The following is a 25,191-nucleotide window of genomic DNA, read 5'->3' on the forward strand; positions in this document are numbered from 1 at the left end:
GGGCCATACTAAGGGTAAAATCGTATAATTTCACTTGATATAACACGACAGTCAACTTATATTGTTGGAGACATCCCTTTAAATATCATTAAATCACATCTTCGGTAGCAGAACTATGAGAATGATTGGGCGCATGAATAAAATAGTTTAATGAATATTTTAACAATTCATATATTTAATGGCGAAATAATATCTTGTCAAGAAATGTGTTGAAGTGAGGAGAACAGGAAGTGCATGCGCAAAAAAGACGGGACGTTCACAATTCAGCAGTAAGTCTCCTAATCACTAGAGGACGCTGTCATGTTTTAGTACGGTTGGTCGCCTACTCAGTTTTGTAACTCTTTTGTCCACGTTTGCTGCCGGAATTTGTGAATATAATCTATTATGTATAGGCGGACGTGTTTTGTAACGTCTTAATATGTAAGTAATAAATAACGATGAATTAAACGATGCTCTGAAGTGGCACTTTGGTCAAATTACAGCTTATTTAAAAAGGTATTCCCGCTGGCTAGATTATTGCAGTTGGGAGCTAATGTTGTCATCCGGAGATAAGACATTTACAAAGCTAACTAGATAGCTAATCAGACAATAGCTAGCTATGCAGTCCTCCTTTATTATTTTAGATAGATAATTTAGCGTTATAACAGTCGAGCATCACAAGATAGATAGCTATATATTTCATTTAGAGTATAGCAGGCTAGCCAACGATATAGAAACATTAGGTATACGTTCTAAGATAGCTTTGTGGCGAATCTTGCAGCAATCCATCCAGTCTACTGTAAAGAAAGTTATGCAATTGTTGTGATGTAGTTAGCATTTATCTCACGCTGGGAAGTGTAACTAAAGTTAGTTTAGCGATGTAGCTGGTGCTTGCCATGTGTTGATGAGATTGTTGCGAAAACTGACAGGTGAATTTGCTAAAACATTTGGGCACACTGTGTGCCTGGTAAACGTGACGTAACTGTGATTGTGTTTATAATGCATCCTCCCGTTAGCTACCTGTTGGCGTCGCATGAACTGTTAAAGATGGGCAAAATTACATTCTTACTGCGTTTAACTCAGGACATATTGTACTGTCGCTATAAACACATTATTTTGGTTCAGTTCAGTAAGCTATGTTGAACGTAGCGTGAAGACATTACCGTAATTCACGTTTAAGCAGCCGCTACATTTTACTTGTCACTTCTAAACAGTGATAAAATGTTTCAGAGGTAAGATTCAATAATGTTAACTAGACCAACTCTAGTTCGTGTGATTGACAAAGCATGCCTCCTACAAGTTCGCTTGCCAAGTGTCGCTCTGATCTAGCTTTACTATATTACCCGTTATTGTTTGCAGTGATATAGAAATGCCGGTAGATGGTAGTGAAGATCAGGACCTCCAGGCACTGTCCAGCCCGGTCAGTGTTCAAACCCCAGGAGAGACCGGGGCCGGGAAGGATAATGGCACCAATCGGGGAAATGTGGGCTCGTCGCTGCCCAGCACGAGTCGGAACGAGCCGGGAGCCCCGGCCGAGGGCTCCAAGAAATCGCAGTCCTTGCTCCAGATCGACCGGCAGCAGATCCAGGCGGTGGCGCAGGGCTCCCAGGCGGCCGAGCTGCAGGGACTCGGGGTGGATGTGTACGACCAGGAGGTCCTGGAACAGGGGGTGCTCCAGCAGGTGGACAGGGCCATCCAGGAGGCCAGCCAGGCCGCCGCCAAGGCCGAGGCGGAGAAGGAGTACGAGTCTGTGCTGGACGACGTCAGGTAACGAGGCTGTACCGAGTGGTATGGATTAGGACGACTCAACGAATAAATCAAGTTTTACTAGCATTCACAAAACTTAGCAGGTCAGCAGTAATAAAACAATATTATTTAGAGAATTGGAATTTCTGTGTAAATTTACTTATGATCTGGAAATTACCTGTTTTTTTTTTTTTTTTTTTTTTTTTTTAAAGAACAGATTTGCTCTGCAATATGCACACAGATTGTACATTGTTGCATGTTTTTTTGGTGTACTATTTTTTATGTTTAATTTTAGGTTTTACAGTGATAACTGGTATGAACGTAGAGCCGAGATGTTTTCAGGTTGATCTGTCAGAGGGAGTTAAACAGACTAAGGGGTAATTCTGTCTGTTCTCGCAGGACCTGTACGAGTGAATTAAAACACATCGATAGAATCATTGAGCAGCTGGCTCCTCATGCTCTTTCCAACAAAGCCATCAGCAGGAAAGTAGAATCTGTCAAACGTCAGAAAGAGAACAAGGTAAGCAGAACTGCAGCTTCCCCCCCCCCCCCCCCCACCCCCACCTCACCCACCCACCCCCACCTATGGGACTTTGCTATTTTAATCGCATGCCGTTTTTAAAATGGGGGAATCTCACATAGCACACAGGATGCGTGCACAGAGACATTCAGCTTCAGTAATGTGGAGAGGTTGTGAATATTGCAGGAGAAGCAGCTGAAGAAGATCAGGGCCAAACAGAAACGTCTCCAGGCCATCCTGGGCGGGGAGGATGTTGAGAAACTTGAGGCGGAACTGCTGGACGACGGCGATGAAGGTACAAGCGACACGAGGCATCTTATTATCTAAAGCTCTAAAACTCCGGTCCTGGAGCGCTGGTCTGCGTGCTGGTTTTTTGCTCCAGCCAGTTACCTCAGTTTTAGCTTTCTGACAACTCTACAAACTACGCTGGTTCACTCCTGCATTTGAGCACAGCAAAATCTTTAGGATGCACTTACACTCGGCAGCTGTTGCTGGTGCTCACACAAATGCCAGATCAAGATGTGACTGAGCTGATTAAATAATTAAGAGCAGAATTTGGCACTAAATCCTGAAACGGATTAGTCCTTGTCGTGCACCCCTGATCTAAACCCTGTACGTTTTTCATAATTACTTCTTATAGGGAGTGTTTGGCAATGAATTCCAGACCAGGTTTTAGCTACAGCAGTGTCACATGTTTTCACCTTGGACAACGGTGTTATAGTCTACCTATGAAATCAGGTTTTTCCTTGCTCGTTTGGGGGTTTTTTCTGCTTGCATTTTGCTGGGAGGAAACATCATTATCATAGCCTGTGTCAGGTTCACTGCAGCAGTGCTGACCCAGTTATTTAAGATATAAGCTTTTTTAATTAACTTCCTATACTGTACCATATTACATATTTTTATAATGGTTGCCAAACTGATGACTGCTGCCTGGTGGTAGTGGTGTTCATTTTTCTGATTACACATTTAATGCATATTTGTTTTTTTCAGATTACACACGTGTGTGTGTGTGTGTGTGTGTGTGGTACTTTCAAGGTATTTTGAGATCATTTGAAAATCAAACATACATCTTTTCTCCATGTAATGGCCGGTGAGCTTGTGTGTAGCGTTAGTCCTGAGCTGACCAAAACTTCAGTGTTCTCTTGTACTTGCACATTTTGTCCCTCAATAGCCTGAACGTAAAAAGGTGAGATATCTCGCTCCGGGGGGGCTTCTGAAACTGTGTGGGGTCTAGTTGTGCTCCTGAATTGTGTTTTGTGAGACTGCATGCGGGTCACTGCTGTTGTTGGTTCTGGTCCAGCAGAGCCGGGTCCGTCCACCCTGGGCAGTATGCTCATGCCGTCGCAGGAGACGGAGTGGGAGGAGCTTATCCGCACGGGCCACATGACCCCCTTCGGCACCAAGATCCCCCAGAAACAGGAGAAGAAGGAGACGCGGAAGGCGACGCTCAGCGAGAACTCCGCCTTCGACCAGTACCTGACCGACCAGGCCGCGCTGGCGGAGAGCAGGAAGAGGACGCCCGTCAAAAGGAAGAGGGCGGGGCAGGGTCCCAGAGAGGGCGGGGCCGGGGCCGGGGCCGTGGCGGGAGCGCGGCAGAATGGCGGCTTGTCCTCCGGAAGGGACCGGAAGCTCCAGAAACGCATGCGCAGGCTGCAGAGGAACGCGCTGAGGACGCAGCCCAAAGCCAAGGCCAGGGCGGAGCCACACCAGGCCCCGCCCCGTCGGAAAGGCCCCGGGAGGACCTCCGACAGCGAGGAGGGGTCCGAGTACGTGCCCAGCGACGAGCTGATGGACCCCGAGGAGCCGGAGCGGGACGACGAGTTCTGGGCCGGGGGGGACGAGGAGTACGAGCTGAAACCCTACAACAGGAGGAAGGCCGACCCCAAACGCAAGAAAGCCCAGAACCGGGAGCAGGAACAGGAGGAGGAGGAATATTTCCCCACCAGCTCGGACGACGACGACGATGGCGGTAACGACGAGGCGGGAAAAAAGGGGCGTTCCAAAAAGCGCAAAGACGACGGGGACCTGGAGTGCTACAAGCAGAGAATACGGTAACGGCCCTCTCCTGGAGCCCCATTGGTCAGAATGCCATTCCTCCTTTGTTCATTGGCCACCTTCGCTTTGAAATGCATCATGGGAAAATAAAATCTAGCAAAACTGTTTGTTTGGAAATTTTAACAGATTTTGACAAAAATCAGCTATGCAGAGCCAAAACAGTTTGACTAGGTTTTTTTACTTTTCTGAGATGCTTGGACTGTTTTTAAATCAACTTAAAACAGTCCCTGATTTTTTAAAGAGAATTCTTTAAAGCTTCAGTCAGGGTTGTGTGTTATTGTGAGGTAAACAGCTGATAATTGCTGATAGCTGGCTGTGATTTTCCTGTTGCAGTGTAAGCGCTGAGGTGTGTTTCCCTACGATAATCCTCTGAGCAGATTGGCAGCTGTGCCTTAACTGAATGAATTCTAGTGCCATTCACGCATTCTTCATTATGACACGCCTTCTCGCATTATTGCGTGAGTGAAAAATAAGTATTGCTCTTCCTAACAAGATTGCGCATCCGTATTTATAGCAATCAAATTGTCTTGGCGTGTTTTATTTTTCTGTGGTTCTGGAGATGGGATGTGAATTAAACCACGCATTTCTGGTTCCTACTGGGGGAGTGAGAAAGGGGTGTTGGGGGTGGGGGGGGGGTGTGTGTGTGTGGGGGGGGGAAAGTAATTAACTGAACTAAAGCTTAGTCTTGACTTAATTACAAATATAGTCTCGGAAGGCCAGATAAAGGGAGAGGGGTTTCATTGTGGAGTGACAGGGCCGGGCCCAAATGAAGATGGATTTTTTTTACTCCTCTCTCGCACCTTTCATGGGGAGCTGAAAAGCTTAATTGTCTGTATCAATCTTAATTTGCTCGCTGACGACTCTGCGCCACTAACCGCCGTATCCCGGCAGCCAGACTGGATCAATTAAAGCTGCCCTCGCAGGCCGTATAAAGCCGGCTAACGAAGGCGGAGCGATCGCCTCCCCAGCCCCAGAAAATTAGAGCAATTAGCCGGGGACCCTCCTTATTTAAAAAAATAAATAAATAAATAAGAAATACAAAAGTGCCGTTTCTTCCCCTGCATTAAGTCTCGGCCTACTGTGTGAGTGAACGCTCACCGGATCTTGCCAGAAGCTGCTCCCCAGCTCGACTTGGAGTCCTCGGATGTAATCCAGGCCCCGTCACACACACACACACACACACACACGAAAAACATGCAAATTATGCTGGTAATGATGAATAATTAGGACTAAATTATTAGGTATTTAATTAGTTCCTGGCTAATTTAGGGCAGATTGGGGTGGTGGGGATTTTGAGAAGCGAAGCCGGTTTAATTTAGACATTCGTTACAGCGGAAGTTCGTTCCTAATCCAGGCGAACGCGGCAGAGGCCGGTGGATTGTGGAGTTAGTGGGATAATCAGACTCAGAGGAAGAGAGCGTTCTGAGCAGTGAGGTTTGACACGGTGGTCTGTCCCCGCTGGGTTGAGTTTGATGCCATAAGCCCATCTCTGCGGGTTTGTAGGGTTTGATACGTGGCTCTATCCCCGCGGGTTGGAGGGTTTGATACATAGGTCTATCCCCGCGGGTTGGAGGGTTTGATACGTTAGGTCTATCCCCGCGGGTTGGAGGGTTTGATACGTTGGGTCGTAAGCCGCGGTATGTGTGTCTCCCCGCTGCAGGAGGTGGAGGCGGCAGAGGCTGAGGGAGAAGGAGAGGAAGAGGGAGGCGGGAGAGGAGGAGTCTGAGGACAGCGACGCTGAGTTCGACGAAGGCTTCAAGGTGCCCGGATTCCTCTGGAAGAAACTCTTCAAGTAAGAACCGCGTGTGTTATCCGCGTCTCTCCCCGTTTGCTTCTGTCACAGTCCACATCTTATCTGTCCTCTCACTGTCCTCTCGTCTGTTTTTACTTCTGTCACTTTTTCCGTAAAGCACACTGAATGGCGCTGAAGTCTGTTATAAACTGTAGTGTCAGAGTCTGTCTGTTTGGGGGGGGGGGGGGGCAGAGTCTGGCTGTGGGGGAATAGCGTGTGGGGGGGGTGGGGGGGGGTGGGGTCAGAGTCTGGTCGTGGGGGAATACCGTTTGGCTGGGGGGGGGGGGGGGGGGGCAGAGTCTGGCTGTGGGGAACAGCGTGTGGGGGGGGTGGGGGGGCAGAGTCTGGTCGTGGGGGAATAGCGTGTGGGGGGGGTGGGGGGGGCAGAGTCTGGCTGTGGGGGAACAGCGTCTGGCTGTGGGGGGGGCAGAGTCTGGCTGTGGGGGAACAGCGTCTGGCTGTGGGGGGGGGCAGAGTCTGGCTGTGGGGGAACAGCGTGTGGTTGTGGGGGGGGGGCCGAGTCTGGCTGTGGGGGAATAGCGTGTGGGGGGGGTGGGGGGGCAGAGTCTGGCTGTGGGGGAATAGCGTGTGGGGGGGTGGGGAGGCAGAGTCTGGCTGTGGGGGAATAGCGTCTGGCTGTGGGGGGGGCAGAGTCTGGCTGTGGGGGAATAGCGTGTGGGGGGGGGTGGGGGCAGAGTCTGGCTGTGGGGGAACAGCGTCTGGCTGTGGGGGGGGGGGCAGAGTCTGGCTGTGGGGGAATAGCATGTGGTTGTGGGGGGGGGGGGGGGCAGAGTCTGGCTGTGGGGGAATAGCGTGTGGCTAAGGGGGGGGGCAGAGTCTGGCCGGGGGGTGGGGGGGCAGATCTGAATGCCTTTCACAGACCCCTCTCTCAGTGCCAGCAGACTCATCTCACCAGGCATTAATCACAAAACTCTTATGGCCTCTCACGGACTCTCATCCCCAATCAATAAACATAACTGCTGGATGACTACAGTCTGCTTCTGCTGTGTGTGCTTGGGTTTCTGTTGTGCTGCGTTGCGTTGGGTTATTCAGGTTGTTGTGTTGCACTGTCGTGTGACTTGTTGGGTTGTTTTGTACCGTATTGTTTTGAGTCATGCTGTGTTGTGATGGTGTACGTTGTGTTTGTTTGTTTTGTGCTGCCCCATGCTGTGTTCTGTAGCATTGTGGTGTGTTTTGTTGTGCTGGGTTGTGTTTTGTGGCACTGTGTGATACTGAGTTGCGTTTGGTTGTGTTGAGTTTGGTTTTGTGGAGCTTGTTTTGTACTGTTTTATGTTGCGCTGTCCTGTGCTGGGTTGTGTTGCATCATGCTTGTTCGGTTAATTCGGGTTGGGTAACATGGGGTTTTGTGTTTTCCTGTAATGGTGCTATCCCATGTTGAGCTGTATTCTGTTTTATTTGGTTGGAATGGGTTGTGCTAGGATGGCTGTATTGTGTTGTGTTACATTTGGCTGGGTTGTGTTGTGCTCTGCTGAGGTGGGTTCTGTTGTGTTGCCGTGCTGTATTGTGCTGCATTTGGCTGGGTTGTGTTTTGTTGGGCTGTATTGTGCTGCGTTTGGCTGGGTTGTGTCGTGTTGGGTTGTGTTGTGTTTTATTTGGCTGGGTCGTGCTGTGCTGTGCTGTGACAGGTCAGCTCATGTCACATGGTGCTGTGTTTTTCCCCCCCTCACAGGTACCAGCAGACAGGTGTGCGGTGGCTGTGGGAGCTGCACTGCCAGCAGGCAGGAGGAATTCTGGGAGATGAGATGGGGCTGGGCAAGACCATCCAGATAATAGCCTTCCTGGCAGGCCTGAGCTACAGCAAGATCCGAACGCGGGGCTCGAATTACAGGCGAGTGCCCCCCCCCCCCCCGCCCCCCCCACCCCTCCCCTAAACCCCACCTCCAGACTGACAGTCTCGAACGCCATTAATATTTCAGCAGCTGGATCGGATGGAGAGAGAGAGGGCGGCCTAAATTATTAACGGCGTTTCAATTATGATATTCCTTTAATTCTTTTAGTGGCAACGTCAGTAAGGGGGTGGGGGGGGTGGGGGGAAGGCGCGTGCGGGCCGGGTGCAGAGGGTAGGGTGGGGTGGGGTGGGGGGGTGGGGAAATTAAACATGAAGACACGTAATTAAACATGTTAAAGGCGGTCCGTGTGTTTCACCAGAGCCCGGGGCCCACGGGCTGCACGCGGGTCAATACGGCGTCTGCAGCCCGCTGTCCACAAATTGATTGTTTGCAAACTCAATTAGGGCTCGATATCGTCCGTTTACACGATGCGGAGTTTCAGATCGCCCCGCGACGCTCCGACAGACGGTTTTTATTCGTCTTATTTAGACTCGTCTGCAGTGTGGCAGTTATTTGTGTTTTACCATTATTTTGAGGGTTCACTAAATTTTTCCTCTCTTTGAACATGTCATGGAGTGGGTCTGTTTTCAGATGTACAATATAACCATTTGACAGTTATTTAGTTAATGAGTTCTCCAAAATAGTGAAATGTTTCTCAAATGAAAAGTATAACTCTTGTTTTACATAAAATTGGACATGGTTTGTTAGTTTTGCGTCATATGGAGAGAAGGCCATTGTTTGTTTTAAGAAGTATGAACACAAGGTGAAATTTTTTTTTCCCGACCGTCAATATATTCTGGTTACATTTTCGTTAATTTGGTAATGAAAATTGTGAATATGGGTAAAAAGCTTGATTTATTTAAATTACTTTGTTCTTGATAGACTTTCAGAAAAGAATGACCAATCTGGCGAACTCAAGTGTTTGTTTGTTTTCGCTACAGAGACTATATCAGTGTTTTTGATTGATTTTTACAAGGCTGAGATTGACAGCTCCACCCCTCTTAGTGCTCATTAAGTTTCACCCCACCTAACCTGACTTTGCTATGCCTGGGCTGACTTTCACCACACCAAGCCAGAGTTTAACTGCAGCGGTCCTGACTTTCACCACGCCTAACCCGACTTTGCTATGCCTGGGCTGACTTACACCACACCAAGCCAGACTTTAACCACACCTAACCTGACTAACCACAACTAGCCTGACTGTAATCACACCTAACATGACTATAGCCTGACTGTCCCACCACGGCATTTGTCAGTGTCCTCTTCGGCTGGACGGTAACCGTGGCGACATGCGTGTGCGCGTTGTTGTGTTTAGGTACGCGGGGCTGGGCCCGACCGTCATCGTGTGCCCTGCCACGGTCATGCACCAGTGGGTGCGGGAGTTCCACACCTGGTGGCCCCCGTTCCGAGTGGCCGTTCTGCACGACACCGGATCCTTCGCCAATAAAAAGGTGAGCCCCTCCCCCCTGTGGGCGGGGTCAGGCTCTCTCTGGACCAATCAACAGGGGAGCTGTGTTCAGACCACCACTGACACAAAGATTAAATTGTGTGAACTGCAGAGGTAACCAGGGGGGGAGAGAGAGTAATCTTCAGCTGCTAACATTAGCTTAGGGTTATTAATGGGTCCTGCTATTGAGCCCGTTATAATTAACGAGTTTATGGGTCCAAATTAAATTCCTTAGCTGTAGCCTCAGTATTGATCAATTCAGTTGTCACTGTAACATCTGCCAGTTCTTTAAGTGTAATTGTTTTGGTATGTAAACATTTGTTACCATATTAAATAATTCGTAATTTAATGTGAAACCTCAACCTTCAATATCTGTTTTGTAATTGTTGTGAAGACCTTCGAATTCATCGTGAAAATGACAAAGTTGCCTGGCAGTGATTTAACAGAGGTGTAATCACTGTGACCTCACCTAACATTCCAAACTCACGTTGTGTTCCGAATCATACAAATGGGCTGAATAGTCCTGAGTACTTAGAACAGGTACATAAATTTAGGACTGAAGACCTACTTTAAAGGCAGAGTGAGTGTAAATTTGATGGAATTCAGGAAGGTGACGTGTAAGCTGCCATTATGACTGAAGTCATGCGCGGATAACGAACACTTATGACACGTTAACGCCTGTTCGTTTCTCAACGTTCAAAGGCATAGTTACCATTCATCAACACATCCGGCCAACCCCATGTTGGATGTTATTTTCACCAGTTATGCCAATTGTCCAACAGAAACCAGCAGGGGGTGCTGGGGGGGGGACAGGTGGGGCAGGGGTAAACTTTGACGGCAGTAGGCTGCCGGAGAGCGTCTCGGCCGTACAGGGGGGAGTGGCGGGGGGGGGACGCGTCGCTGAGCCCCCCCCCCCCCCCCCCCCGGCGCTGCGCGGTCTTTTCCGTCGCTGTCAGCAGAAATCCTCGTTTATTAAAGCTTTAGCTGGAGGGAAGTTTAAATGAATTACAGGTTGGCGGGCCGGTGACAGGGACGGTCCCGCGCCGTGTTTACTGAGAACGGCCGTCAGGAGCCCCCCCCCCCTGCCCCCCACGCCCCCCCCCCCTCCCGTCCCCCCCGTCCCCTCCCTCCCGTCTGCCTGACACGGTGATTTATGGCTGCTGTTCTCCGCCTCTCCAGCGCTTGCCCTCCAGGACGGATTGGTCTCGAGAGCCCCGGCAATATCAGGCGCGTACGCGCTCCTCAGTAAAAAAGCGGCTTAATGATCGCCACCTCCGCCCGCCCGCACGCTCACCCCCGCCCCGCCCCGCCCCACACCCCCGCCCCGCCGCGCACCGGAGGTACGCTATTAATTGCGCACCGCTGAAAATAAATAAATTAAATAAAATAAATATATATGTGGAGGCAGGTTACATATTTCAGGAGCATTTAATTTGAGGTGGCGAGAGGTGTTTAAGCACACAGAGAGAGAGAGACGCTGCGCTTTGTGGCGGACCGCGCCGGGCGTTCGGAGAGTGACGTAGGTGAACTTTTAAGGACGTGTTGTAGGGCCGCTGTGGGGGTGGGGGTGGGGGGGGGGGGGGGGTTCGTCCAGTTAAAGGCGTCTTTCTCGCTCTAGCGCACGGATCAGCCCCCCCGAATGGGATCAAATCCCGACCATGCCAAAGCCGACTGGCTGGCAGTCCAACAGGGGGCGCTTAGCTGACAGTAGGGTCGCCCCGAGTGAGTGATGGAGGGAGGGGTCATTTAGTGAGGAGCCCGTCTCACCTACAGACCCCCCCCCCCACCCAAGCTGCACACATCTATGTGAGACCGGCTGGCGGAGTGTGGTGTGATAGGCCCTGACTGGCATCACATGACCTCCTGCACTGGTAGCAGAGGTTAACAGCAATGAGCGCTGCTATTCATAACTGAGCATTCTAAGTTGGGGATAAAAATGGCTGAAAAGGAATAATAATAATAAACCTGCGTGGCAAAAGCGGTCTGAAGCTCCCTCCGTTTGGTTTCCAGGAGAAGCTGGTCCTGGAGATCGCTGCCACCCACGGCATCCTCATCACCTCCTACTCCTACGTGCGCATCATGCAGGACTTCCTCCAGAAGTACGACTGGCACTACATCATCCTGGACGAGGGCCACAAGATCAGGAACCCGCACGCTGGCGTGACCATCGCATGCAAACAGGCAAGTCCTCACCTCACTGTAGCCACACCTATCCTCACTGTAACCACACCTATCCTCACTGTAGCCACACCTATCCTCACTGTAGCCACACCTATCCTCACTGTAACCACACCTATCCTCACTGTAACCACACCTATCCTCACTGTAGCCACACCTATCCTCACTGTAACCACACCTAACCTCACTGTGACCACACCTATCCTCACTGTAACCACACCTAGCCTGATTTTAACCACACCTAGCCTCACTGTGACCACACCTAGCCTGACTGTAACCACACCTATCCTCACTGTAACCACACCTAACCTCACTGTAACCACATCTAGCCTGATTTTAACCACACCTATCCTCACTGTAGCCACACCTATCCTCACTGTAACCACACCTATCCTCACTGTAACCACACCTAGCCTGATTTTAACCACGCCTATCCTCACTGTAACCACACCTAGCCTCACTGAACCCACACCTAGCCTCACTGAACCCACACCTATCCTCAGTGACCACACCTAGCCTGATTTTAACCACACCTAGCCTGACTGTGACCACACCTAGCCTGACTGTAACCACACCTAGCCTGACTGTAACCACACCTAGCCTTACTGTAACCACATTTAGCCTCACTGTAACCACACCTAACCACACTAACCACTCTTAGCATCACTGTGACCACATATAGCCTCACTCTTCTACCAGGCCCTGCTAGCCTACACTGCTGAAAGAGTAATTACTGTGTCCGATAGCTTTAAAATGGTTTCAGCCGGGGGAGAGGATAAATCAAACTGCGGGCTTCAGAGATCGGCGCTACGGAAGCTAGCAGTAACAGGCTTATTATGAAATCATTATCATTATTTAAGCCCGCAATCACTTCTGATGAAGGTCCTTCCAATATAAAATCGATACTGGTTATTGATCAGCCGATAATTAATGAGCAGCTCAGAGCTCACAGCTCTGCTTTCTCCCCTTAAATTCAGCATCAGAAACATCTTTCCTTCCATCCTGATACTTCCCTCCCACAGCCTTTTGTTACAGTTAGTTTTTCCTCTTGCCCATAAATAATTTATTACACTAATTTTTCTATATTGCCGTATTGTCATATTGTCTGTGTGTGCACATGTACGCATTATTACATTCATAAAGATCCAAACCGCATGTCAATGTTTCTGTCCTAGAAGTTACAACATTTTGTTTTTTGTTTTTTTCTTCAGTAATAATGACAGTTTGCTTTGGCTACAGTAATAACGACAGTTTGCTTTGGCTTCAGTAATAACGGCAGTTTGCTTTGGCTTCAGTAATAATGACAGTCTGCTTTGGCTTCAGTAATAATGGCAGTTTGTTTAGGCTACAGTAATAACGGCAGTTTGCTTTGGCTTCAGTAATAATGACAGTTTGCTTTGGCTTCAGTCATAACGGCAGTTTGTTTAGGCTACAGTAATAACGACAGTTTGCTCTAGCTTTAGTAATAACGGCAGTTTGTTTAGGCTTCAGTAATAATGACAGTCTGCTTTGGCTTCAGTAATAACGGCAGTTTGCTTTGGCTTCAGTAATAACGGCAGTTTGCTTTGGCTTCAGTAATAACGGCAGTTTGCTTTGGCTTCAGTAATAATGGCAGTTTGCTTTGGCTTCATAATAATGACAGTCTGCTTTGGCTTCAGTAATAATGGCAGTTTTCTTTGGCTTCAGTAATAATGACAGTCTGCTTTGGCTTCAGTAATAATGGCAGTTTGCTTTGTCTACAGCAGTAATAACTGGTAATAACTTTGGGCCTCACAGTTTCGAACCCCACACCGCTTCATCCTGTCGGGGTCACCGATGCAGAACAACCTGAAGGAGCTCTGGTCCCTCTTCGACTTCGTCTTCCCCGGGAAGCTGGGGACCCTGCCCACCTTTATGGAGCAGTTCTCTGTCCCAATCACCATGGGGGGCTACTCCAATGCCTCACCTGTGCAGGTAACACCCCCCACCCCACCCCGAAAGTACTTGTTTGTTATGTTCCGTCTTACCAAAAGAAAAAAAATGAACACTGAACACTTAAGCTCTGTAATTTTACTACCAACGTTTTGACTTCGGTTCATTATCAGGGCATAAGTGTTTGCCGTTCGTTTCTTCTTCTAGCACCATCACTGTGATCACCAGCACCTTATGTGAAATTACGGTGTGTGATTACTTTGTTACTTTTCTACGGATGTTCCGTCTTGCCTCCAGAATAAACGGTGTGTGAAAACCTGCGTGCTATCTGTGTCTGCAAAAGGCCATGTGATGCGATGATGTCACTGGGATATAACTCCTCCCCCTGTCATTCAAGTGAATGCAGGGGCCTTTTGAATCTAATTTTACCAGTAAAACTGCAACAATTTTATTGGTTTCTCTATATTTTTTGGAGTAATCACCTCATTTAACACAGAACTGAGAGTTTGGAGTCGAGTTCTAGTTTCATTTGAACAGCAGCCTCAACTAAATTTTCTGAATTAATTTTCTACATTGGAAGAATTATACATGGGTGACATCATTGTTTTTTTTTTGGGGGGGGGGTTACTTGGGGGCGATAAAAGTATTATATGGTGCTCATTAGAAGTGAGATTGATAAGTTACTCTTACGGTGAGGAGTCCTGTATTAAATGATGATTTTTGGCTGGGGTTTGAAGCTGTGCTCCAGGGTAGCCTGCAGCTGTAATGCACGTCAGGGGCGCTGTCCGCATCTCGTAAAGTCATGTGGTTCTGTGGCTGCGAGCAGTGGAAACTCCGTTAAAAAATAACTTCGCTCGTGTGAAGCCAGTCCTCGTACACGACCCTGCCTTCGTTCGCATCGTCTGCCCGCGTTCGTCCAACCTGGCAAACATTACACCTTTACATTCTGGGCATTCGACAGCCACTTGTATCCAGAGCAACTCACACAGCATAAGTTCATTTTCTTACACATCCCCACCTAACACGTGCCCTATGGGGGGGGGGGTTAGGATGATTCCAGGGGCCCTGACTGACAGGGGCCCTCCAAAAATTAAGCTGCAGTTCTGCAGGGGTGGGGTGACCTGGGGTGATGGGGCCCGACGTGTGATCTTTTCATGGGGCCCAAAAATTTACAAGCACAGTCCCCTACACACTGTACTACACCTACCATACTATACCTACACACTGCCACCCCACACAGTCTCTCCGAATGGGTTCTATGACAGAACAAGGCCCGGAAAAAGTGGCAATTTGGAAGAACCAGACCTTTAAAAATCTTCAAGCTGTATGTACTCGCATAGTTTCTGATGTTTATTTTGACATAAATTTTTTTTTTTTTTTTTTTTTTGATGAAAACTTGAGTGCTAATTAGATGCTAGATATTCAAAGTTAAGAAAATTAGAAATTTGCCCTTTATTAATGAAGGAAACCAAGCTAGTTCACCCCCCAAAACTGAGAAAAGAATGGTTTTATGACGCATTATTTAAACGACGCTAGTTCTCCCCCAAAAATAGAGAAAATTATGGTTGACGCATAATATAAACCCCCCAAAAAAATCACAGTTGTATGTAGCATTATTTTAAGGCCAGTTGTCGAAATCGCAGCACATGCAGACATGAGCGTGTTTTTGGTTTATTTTGTCCTGTCCTCCTGTGGGAAGGGGAATTAGGCGCGCGGATCTGCTGGCGAGCGTCAGGTAAACCAGCGCGGGCGTAAGTGCCCTTTAAGGGCGCGCATCTAAAAGATTAATACCAGCCGAAGTGAAATGGATCCCACAAATGGACGTCCAGGGCGGGCGGGAGGGCGGGCGTGCGCGTACTTAATTCTTCAGCTTTTAATAGTCCATTTAAGGCACCTGGAAAAAAAGGGGCCGATGGGCTGAGGGAGGGAGAGACGGAGAGAGGGATGGAGGGAGAGAGGGATGGAGGACCGTCAGAGTGCCTTCATCAGTGGCCCCTCGTTAATAATACACACTTTATGGATTTATTTTCTTAACTGCCTTAAAAGGGGTATTGATGTTTCCTCAGCCAATAATAAAAACCTTTACTAATTATTAATGTTATTAAATGGTTGGAGATCGCTAACCTCGCTGCTCGTTTGGCCTTTCATGTGGAGCGGAGGCCCCTTAGCTGTCCTCAGCTCTGCCCGCGCGTCCTCCTCGCCATGCTTTTAGCAGACTTTTTTTTTTCCTCCTTTCATGTTTTGGTTGTCATGGAGTTTGAGTTAAAATTCTTTAAAGAAAAAAAAAAAACAAAGAGAGCTCCAAACATTACGAACGCAAAGCAACGACATGCCGTTTTTCCCGAGCCACAGAGGCAAACCGACGAGGTGCTGATCCTTAGTTTTACCGCACAGTGCATTTTTTTTTTTTGGGAAATCATAAGTGCATCCGAGATTGTAAACGGCATCAGTGGTGAAATTCAGATATAAAGTTTTACAGACTTCAGTTTCATGCTAAGCTGTGAAGAGGGCATACAGCCCGATCCCCCCCTCCGCCCCCCCCCCCCCCCCCCCCCCCCCCCCCCCAAGGCCTGGGCCTTATTTAGTCCCATTTGTTTCCAGGGGGTCCCGTTTCTGAGGTGCCCCCCCCCCTCCCAGCCCGCCTGACACAGTGGAGTCGGGGATCGAATTTCAAATCCGGATTACACGGCAGCAGTTGATCCCGGCCCGCCACGCCCCGTGGCGTTAGCACGTTAGCGTGTCCGCGGCGGCGGCGGCGGCAGTCTGCGGGCGATCCATTACAGCGGCATATGTTCCCTCAGCGCCATCGCACGCCTTTCAGTCCCTGTGATCACACAAAGCCCTCTTCTCTCCCTGCTTTTGTTGTCTCAAGTGGTCTCTAATCCTCAATTACTGTCGCTGTCTCTCGGCAACATGCACCCCCCCCCCCCAACCCCCCCCCACCCCCCGCCCATCTACACCGCCCCACTTCAGCTCTCTCTTTTGATCTTCAGCCCTCTTTAAATTACTGGTAAATGGCATGAGGCCTGGCGCTGGATTAGGCTAACGTTATTGATGAAAGAGAGGCTAACCCTCAGGACAAGCGCAGCACTCTTATGAATCTTTAATGCGTCAATCTGCTGAAAAGGGAGAAAAAGAGGGGGGAACTCCCACCAAACTGCTCGGGTCAAAGTCCCCGCCTTTTCCCATTGGCCAGAGAGCCAGGTCTCTGATTGGCTGCTCTGAGGCACCTGGTGCTTTGTTCTGTGACACAGTAAAACTCAGGGAAGGGGCTTGGTTGGACATGCCAAATAGTGTTGTCCCTGCCATACTTCAGCTACATTAAAATTTTGAAATTCAACTGCCTCCAAACATAAAAACTCAGGATAACAATGTCTAAGAATTTATATCTACTCAGTGGGTGAGGCAGTATCTATGCTATAAATACTCTTACTTGATTCTTTTCCACGTACCATCCTACCTCTGCAGTAAGAAATCTTGCAGGCACCCTGATGCCAAGCAATTGCATATCTGCAGTGTTAGCTGCCATGCCCCCGGGGTGTCCAACTGAACACTTTCCCTGGGGTGTATTTTTAAAACACACAGTAGTTGACATTTTACTGAGAACTTTTAAATCAGTCAGTACAACCATTACAGCACCCTTTGAACACAAGCAGTCACACTGTGCTTCCCAGTTGAGCTTGTGCCTACAACAGTTTTGTAGGAATTAAAGTAACATTGTAAAAATCACTGTAGAAAACGGGCTCTTTATGAATTTGTTTTTTTTTTTTTTTTGCCGTAAAGCTCACAATTGCCTCAATAAGCTCCCAAGATCGTATCCAACTTACAAGGAGATAAAAAGAATCATAAAATGGAAATGAAAACAGGAACACAGCGCATATCATAAAACAAATTCACGTCATGGCAACTTGAGTTAAACTTACTCCTAATAGGGCTGTTCTTCAGTGATATTGCCGTTTATATCGTAAGAGTGCAAAGCCCTGATGTAGCATACTGTCTCTGTCAGGTAAGAGGACTGAGAACAGGTAACTAATTGGTCCTGCACGTCAGGGTTTTTAACCTCAAGACTAAATGAAAGTCTGACTTAACGTTTCCCGTTAACCCCGTGCTTTAACGCGCTCAGGTCCAGACCGCGTACAAGTGCGCCTGCGTTCTGCGCGACACCATCAACCCGTACCTGCTGCGGCGGATGAAGGCCGACGTGAAGACCAGCCTGTCTTTACCGGACAAGAACGAGCAGGTGCGTCTGAGCTGGGCTCGCGGTGCGAGTGACGGGGTTAGCGTCACTGTGTGTTAGTCATGGAGTTAGCATCACTGCGTGTGAGTCATGGAGTTAGCGTCACAGTGTGTGAGTCATGGAGTTAGCATCACTGTGTGTTAGTCATGGTGTTAGCATCACTGTGTGTGAGGCATGGAGTTAGCATCACTGTGTGTTAGTCATGGTGTTAGCATCACTGTGTGGGTGTCATGGAGTTAGCATCACTGTGTGTGAGTCATGGAGTTAGCATCACTGTGTGTGAGTCATGGTGTTAGCATCACTGTGTGTGAGTCATGGAGTTAGCATCACTGTGTGTGAGTCATGGAGTTAGCATCACTGTGTGTGAGTCATGGAGTTAGCATCACTGTGTGTGAGTCATGGTGTTAGCATCACTGTGTGTAGATATGTGTGTTAGCATCACTGTGTGTAGATATGTGTGTTAGCATCACTGTGTGTGAGTCATGGTGTTAGCATCACTGTGTGTAGATATGTGTGTTAGCATCACTGTGTGTGAGTCATGGTGTTAGCATCACTGTGTGTAGATATGTGTGTTAGCATCACTGTGTGTTAGTCATGGTGTTAGCATCACTGTGTGTTAGTCATGGTGTTAGCATCACTGTGTGTTAGTCATGGTGTTAGCATCACTGTGTGTTAGTCATGGTGTTAGCATCACTGTGTGTGAGTCATGGAGTTAGCATCACTGTGTGTGAGTCATGGAGTTAGCATCACTGTGTGTTAGTCATGGAGTTAGCATCACTGTGTGTTAGTCATGGTGTTAGCATCACTGTGTGGGTGCTGGTGTAACACTGTGTGTAGATATGTGTGTTGGTGTTTACAGTGTGTTTGTGTGTTGCTGTCATTGTGTGTGGTTGTTGATATTATAATGTGTGTGTGTGTGTGTGTGTGCATTGGTGTTACAGGGTGTGTGTGTGTTGCTGCCATAGTGTGTGGTTGCTGATATTATAATGTGTGTCTGTGCATTGGTGTTACAGGGTGTGTGTGCGTTGCTGCCATAGTGTGTGGTTGTTGATATTATAATGTGTGTGTGTGTGCGCATTGGTGTTACAGGGTGTGTGTGTGTTGGTGTTACAGCATATGTGTGTGAGTGTGTGTTGGTGTTACAGCGTGTGTGTGTGTGTTGGTGTTACAGGGTGTGTGTGTTGCTGTCATAGTGTGTGGTTGTTGATATTATAATGTGTGTGTGTTGGTGTTACAGCACGCGCACGCGTGTGTGTGTGTAATAACCCAGCCCACAGGCCCCTGGAGCAGCCCTAACGGTGTGTTTCTCTGTGCTCCTCCAGGTCCTGTTCTGCCGTTTAACGGACGAGCAGCGGCAGGTCTACCAGAACTTCATCGACTCCAAAGAAGTGTACCAGATCCTCAACGGGGACATGCACGTGGGTCCCAGCGCCATTCTTTTTGGGGAGGGGGGGGGGGGGGGGCGGTGGGCTGGTTACCGGGAGGAACACATTTTCTCAGAATAACTGCGTTTTCTTCCAGCGCGGGTATATAGTATTAATTAATTAATTAATTGCATTAATAGTGCTTAAGAGTGGCTTGAGTACCATCTGTCAGCTCTCCCAAACCCAGCTCACTTCAGAACATACCGTTCTGTCAGAACGTACTGTTTTGAGACGGGTGGTTAATAAAGCAGTAGCATAATGTTGACCGTACTGCTGGCTGGTGCTGACAGAGGCAGGAGACACACTGTGACTCAGACAGTGGGATGATGAAGCAGCTCTTAAGCTGGACTTCTCTCTGCTCCTGCACACTTAGGAGCCAGTGTGCTGGACTGCTTTACTGGATGACAGCATTCTGGATGACGGCATCCTCTAAACAGAACCGTATGCAATAGAACAGAACGGCTTCAGGGGGTCACTCACTGTGAGAATGTTCCTTTGGCTTCACTGAGCATGTGCAGGATATTCGGTCACTACAGTGCGTGGGGTTCGTTTCAGAGTGAGGTACAGGGGATTATAAATGTGGCAAATGTCATTTCATAACATCTGAAAATCAATCTGCCGTAATTCAGAGGCCTTATTGCATTTGGGATAAATGACTTTATTAAAAGAAAGTAGCGGGTCTTAGCGTACGTTGGGTCTTAGCGTACGTTTGCAGGCGCCTGCGTTCGTCAGAAAAGGAAGGATTTGTCAAAACGAGAAATTTATGGCGGTGCCTAATGCTGGTGGTGCAGAGGTCAGGCGAGCTGGCTGTGCTGTTTACTAGGCCCTAATGTGGCCCTCAGCCCATTAACCTGCATCTTTAATGAGACGAGCGTCCGCTTGTGTCCCTGTGAGAGGACCTGGCCGTCCGTCCGCTTGTGTCCCTGTGAGAGGACCTGGCCGTCCGGCCGCTTGTGTCCCTGTGAGAGGACCTGGCCGTCCGTCCGCTTGTGTCCCTGAGAGAGGACCTGGCCGTCCGGCCGCTTGTGTCCCTGTGAGAGGACCTGGCCGTCCGTCCGCTTGTGTCCCTGTGAGAGGACCTGCCGTCCGTCCGGCCGCTTGTGTCCCTGTGAGAGGACCTGGCCGTCCGTCCGCTTGTGTCCCTGTGAGAGGACCTGGCCGTCCGTCCGCTTGTGTCCCTGTGAGAGGACCTGGCCGTCCGTCCGCTTGTGTCCCTGTGAGAGGACCTGGCCGTCCGTCCGCTTGTGTCCCTGTGAGAGGACCTGACCATCCGTCCGTCCGCTTGTGTCCCTGTGAGAGGACCTGGCCGTCCGTCCGTCCGCTTGTGTCCCTGTGAGAGGACCTGCCGTCCGTCCGCTTGTGTCCCTGTGAGAGGGGCACACTGAGGAAGCACCCTGCGGGGTACACCCAGAGCGTTCACACTAACGGGGTACACCCAGAGCATTTACACTAACGGGGTACACCCAGAGCGTTAACACTAACGGGGTACACCCGGAGCGTTCACACTAACGGGGTACACCCAGAGCGCTCACTCTAACGGGGTACACCCAGAGCGCTCACTCTAACGGGGTACACCCGGAGCGTTTACACTAACAGGGTACACCCGGAGCGTTTACACTAACGGGGTACACCCGGAGCGTTTACACTAACGGGGTACACCCGGAGCGTTTACACTAACGGGGTACACTCGGAGCGTTTACACTAACGGGGTACACATGGTCCAGTGGCGCAGTCAGAAGTGCTATCCGGTCAAGCATACAGTAGGTGCGAGTGTGTGTACTCACACTCTCTCTTCTCTCTCCCTCCCTCCCTCCCTCCCTCCCTCCCTCCCTCCCTCCCTCTCTCCCTCTCTCCCTCCCTCTCTCCCTCCCTCCCTCCCTCCCTCCCTCCCTCCCTCCCTCTCTCCCTCCCTCCCTCCCTCCCTCTCTCCCTCCCTCCCTCCCTCCCTCTCTCCCTCTCTCCCTCCCTCCCTCCCTCCCTCCCTCTCTCCCTCTCTCCCTCTCTCCCTCCCTCCCTCCCTCTCTCTCTCCCTCCCTCCCTCTCTCTCTCTCTCTCTCTCTCTCTCTCCCCCCCCGTCCTCTCTCTGTAGGTTTTTTCAGGCCTGATTGCTCTGCGGAAGATCTGTAATCACCCGGACCTGTTCTCTGGGGGACCCAGGATACTGAGGGGCATCCCGGAGGACCAGCTGACCCCGGAGGAGCACTTCGGCTTCTGGAAGCGTTCCGGGAAGCTCATTGTGGTGGAGTCCCTGCTCCGGCTCTGGCACAAGCAAGGGCACAGAGTCCTGCTCTTTACCCAGTCCAGACAGGTCAGCCTGTGCTGTACACAGAGTCTTGCTCTTTACCCAGTCCAGACAGGTCAGCCTGTGCTCTACACAGAGACCTGCTCTTAACCCAATCCAGACAGGTCAGCCTCTGCTCTACACAGAGTCCTGCTCTTTACCCAGTCCAGACAGGTCAGCCTGTGCTCTACAGAGTCCTGCTCTTTACCCAGTCCAGACAGGTCAGCCTGTGCTCCTTTACACAGGCCTGCTCTTTACCCAGTCCAGGCAGGTCAGCCTGTGCTCTACACAGAGTCCTGCTCTTTACCCAGTCCAGACAGGTCAGCCTGTGCTCCTTTACACAGGCCTGGTCTTCACCTACACTGCACTGTGTGTACATGTGTGTCCAAACTGCCTCCACATCTTTATCATACAGCGTACAGTACAACCTCAACGATGCAAATTTCAGTTACGGCCTGACAGTATGAACGTTTAAGTACAATATGCAATAGGCCTTTTCAAGCTCCTGATCATCAAAGAAATAAGCAAACTGTTATTGTCACTGATGCAAACGGTGAGCATTGAGCCAAAATGAGTCATATGTTCCATTCATAAAAAAAGAAACAAAATAGTCAAAATGTCAATTTTGTCCTTAGATGACCCGCCCCCCCCAGGATTTTTTCATACAGTGTGTTACCCCCACCAGAATTTAAAAAGGCATTAGTTACAAATCTTGTGTATTCATATATATTATTTATTTTGCCTGTAATATTATTGACTAGTGTATTATCGAAACATGACTCAGCCATTTTTTTCCCCAAAGCTGTATAAATACAATATATATTTATAGCATCATAAAGCGTAATACGATATGAGGACAATGTATAAAAAACTAGTTGGGATAGATGCGTTTTTTTTATTTTATTTTTTTATAAACATTCCTCATCTCCGAAAAACCTACTGAAGCGGCAATAAAATTATGATGTCATTTTGGCCCTAATAGAATTCATTAGGAGCACTTATTGCATTGCTGGGGGTCTGACAGGGCCCAGCTGTTGTGTTCAATATAAACGCGATTTGGCTTCAGAGGGACAGGGAGCTTCACGCGCGCGATGGGGGGTTCTGTACATGCGATATTAATCCCGCTTAATCCTATTACCCTAATCCCCCCCCCCCCCACCCCTCACTCAAAGCTGTGTCTCACACCGCCCCCCCCCCCCCCCCCCCCCTCCCTCCCCACAGATGCTGGAGATCCTGGAGGTGTTTGTGCGGGAAAACGGATACTCCTACCTCCAAATGGACGGAACCACGTCCATAGCCTCCAGACAGCCTCTTATCGGGCAGTTCAACCAGGTGAGAACCTGGCCTGCTGGCCCCAACGCTTCTTTTTCAAATAAAAAAAAATCTTAATCTTGCGTACGAATCTGTGGCTAACATCACAGCTCCTGAGCACCAGAGTTTAGGAGTAACCCAGACAACTCTTCAAACTTCACTTTTCGGCCGTGCGCTGGTTTTATTTTGGGATTGATGTTTTTGGCAGTGTGCTGGTATTATTTTGGGATTGATCTTTTTGGCCGTGTGCTGGTTCTGCTGTTCCCTTATCCGTATCTGATCTGAGTGATTTCTCTGTGTTCCAGGACACGTCGATATTCATCTTCCTCCTGACCACCAGAGTGGGTGGTTTAGGAGTAAACCTGACCGGAGCGAACAGAGTTATCATCTATGACCCGGACTGGAACCCCAGTACAGACACTCAGGTCAGTGCCTTCAATACAGGCTGAGTGACTATTTACACCCCTGCAGGCCACACAGTACTACAGGAGAGCCAGTGACTGTTTTATACCCTACTGGCCACACAGTACTACAGGAGAGCCAGTGACTATTTTACATCCTACTGGCCACACAGTACTACAAGAGAGCCAGTGACTATTTTACATCCTACAGGCCACACAGTACTACAGGAGAGCCAGTGACTATTTTACACCGTACAGGCTACACACAGTACTACAGGAGAGCCAGTGACTATTTTATGCCCTACAGACCATGCAGTACTACACGATTAGCAGTGTCTATTTTATACCCTTCATGCCACACAGTACTAGAGTAGAGTCAGTTCTGTTTGGAGGAGAGAAAATATTTGGAAAATATCTTTGGGGGGAAAGTCTTCCCATCTCAGTTTCGTCTTCAAAGTTTCCCAGTGTCTAAATTGCTTCTAAAAGGAATATTGGGCATAATCCAAGAAAGTTGTGCGTTCATTCATAAAAAGCCATGGACAGTTCAAATCTGTCCTAAGTGGGAACCTGGTATTACAGGAGCTAATGGTATTCAATCTATGCGTTTTATTTCCTGTAATTTATCCCTTCCTAAGTATACGCAATTACTTTGCAGTCTGTTCATGTTATAGTCCTTTTATATTGCGCGAGTGGTTTGTTAGTCACAGGTTGAGAACATTTCGTCACGTTTTACATGGGATTCGGTTTTGATTTTTAGGCACGAGAGCGTGCCTGGAGGATCGGCCAAAAGCAGCAGGTGACCGTGTACAGGCTGCTTACCGCTGGGACCATCGAGGAGAAGATTTACCACAGGTTCGGCACCGTCCGATTCACACGCAGCGCCAGCTAGTCGGCACCGTCCGATTCACACGCAGCGCCAGCTGGGCTAAATTTAGCATTTCGGAACAAGGCGGTTTAGAAACAAAAAAAATATAACAATATTAATTTTGTAATTTGCGGTATGTGATTGATCAGGCTTAACCCTTTAAGGTGTGAGATCACAAATATATCAGCTGAACAGTCTGAGTTCTAGAACACTGACTTCAAATTTTGAAAACACATTCCAAAAAAACCCAATTAAAGGGTTAAAAGCAATGCACTTATTTCAAGATTGCAACAACTCATGTATACACAAACGCGTTGTTAACTAGGATTTTCTTTTTTTTTTTTTGCTGTTTTAATCATTTCTTTGTCTAATTATTCAGTTTAACATTTTAAGACAACAAATCAGGTCTCAGGTCTACATGCCCTTTTTCAACCTTATAATATTTTCATCTGTCATTAAAGTGCCATAGCTTTGTTTAATTGGCACGTAATGGTATTACTTTCTTGCCTACGTGCCTTTTCCATCTAATAGAAGCATATTTCTGCGGGGCCTTGGTTGTCGAATTAACCAATATACATTGTTCTTTGGAGCGCACTGTGCTTTGCATTTCCATTTTGTCTGCGTCCATAAAGACGAAGGTAACCATTATTGGCCTTATTGCCTCGTTGTTGTCTCCTGAAATTCGATACGTTATTACCGATAACGGTCTTTTCCGTTATTGCATGTCAAAAACAGTTGCGCACGTGGGTCATTTAAAGATGACGGTAACTCCTGACGTTCGATCTCAAGGTAGCGGAAATTCCCAAAGATGGAAGGCTGATGGGTTGTTTGCAGGTTCTTTGACTAATTCAGGGCCAACGCATGACCCATTGCACCTTCTCCAGCTGCTAAACGATTCTGTAGGGTGACATTGCCGGATACGGGACTAGCCCAGTTAGTTTTTTCTTCGCCCATTATGATAATAATTTAACCGCGCTATCGGATGCCATTGAAGGAAACCAATCTAACGCGATGCAATTCTGGTCTATTCCCTCAGACAAATCTTCAAACAGTTCCTGACAAATCGAGTGCTTAAAGACCCCAAACAACGACGGTTTTTCAAATCCAATGACATTTATGAGCTGTTCACGCTGAGCAATCCGGATGGTGCCCAGGGAACGGAAACCAGCGCAATATTTGCAGGTAATTTAGCTA

General features: G+C 48.6%; 1 protein-coding gene across 4 annotated transcripts in view; it reads left to right on the top strand.

Moving 5' to 3' along the window:
- The first annotated feature begins 313 nt into the window (after window positions 1-313).
- The window catches only part of ercc6 (excision repair cross-complementation group 6), a 30,301-nt gene continuing 5,423 nt past the window's right edge, over window positions 314-25,191 (top strand). Inside the window, exons 1-17 of one of the 4 annotated variants that reach the window (XM_035400850.1) lie at window positions 314-420; window positions 1,339-1,746; window positions 2,125-2,245; window positions 2,432-2,540; window positions 3,546-4,296; window positions 5,961-6,092; window positions 7,783-7,941; window positions 9,258-9,393; window positions 11,400-11,570; window positions 13,344-13,520; window positions 17,602-17,718; window positions 19,038-19,133; window positions 21,229-21,447; window positions 22,642-22,752; window positions 23,037-23,156; window positions 23,890-23,984; window positions 25,034-25,179. In XM_035400850.1, the coding sequence (XP_035256741.1) occupies window positions 1,349-1,746; window positions 2,125-2,245; window positions 2,432-2,540; window positions 3,546-4,296; window positions 5,961-6,092; window positions 7,783-7,941; window positions 9,258-9,393; window positions 11,400-11,570; window positions 13,344-13,520; window positions 17,602-17,718; window positions 19,038-19,133; window positions 21,229-21,447; window positions 22,642-22,752; window positions 23,037-23,156; window positions 23,890-23,984; window positions 25,034-25,179 (3,058 nt within the window). In that variant the 5' untranslated portion in view covers window positions 314-420; window positions 1,339-1,348. The other 3 variants (XM_035400852.1, XM_035400848.1, XM_035400849.1) reach the window with 3 other exon arrangements.

This window comes from Anguilla anguilla, chromosome 18, assembly GCF_013347855.1.
Source record: "Anguilla anguilla isolate fAngAng1 chromosome 18, fAngAng1.pri, whole genome shotgun sequence".
NCBI lineage: Eukaryota > Metazoa > Chordata > Actinopteri > Anguilliformes > Anguillidae > Anguilla > Anguilla anguilla.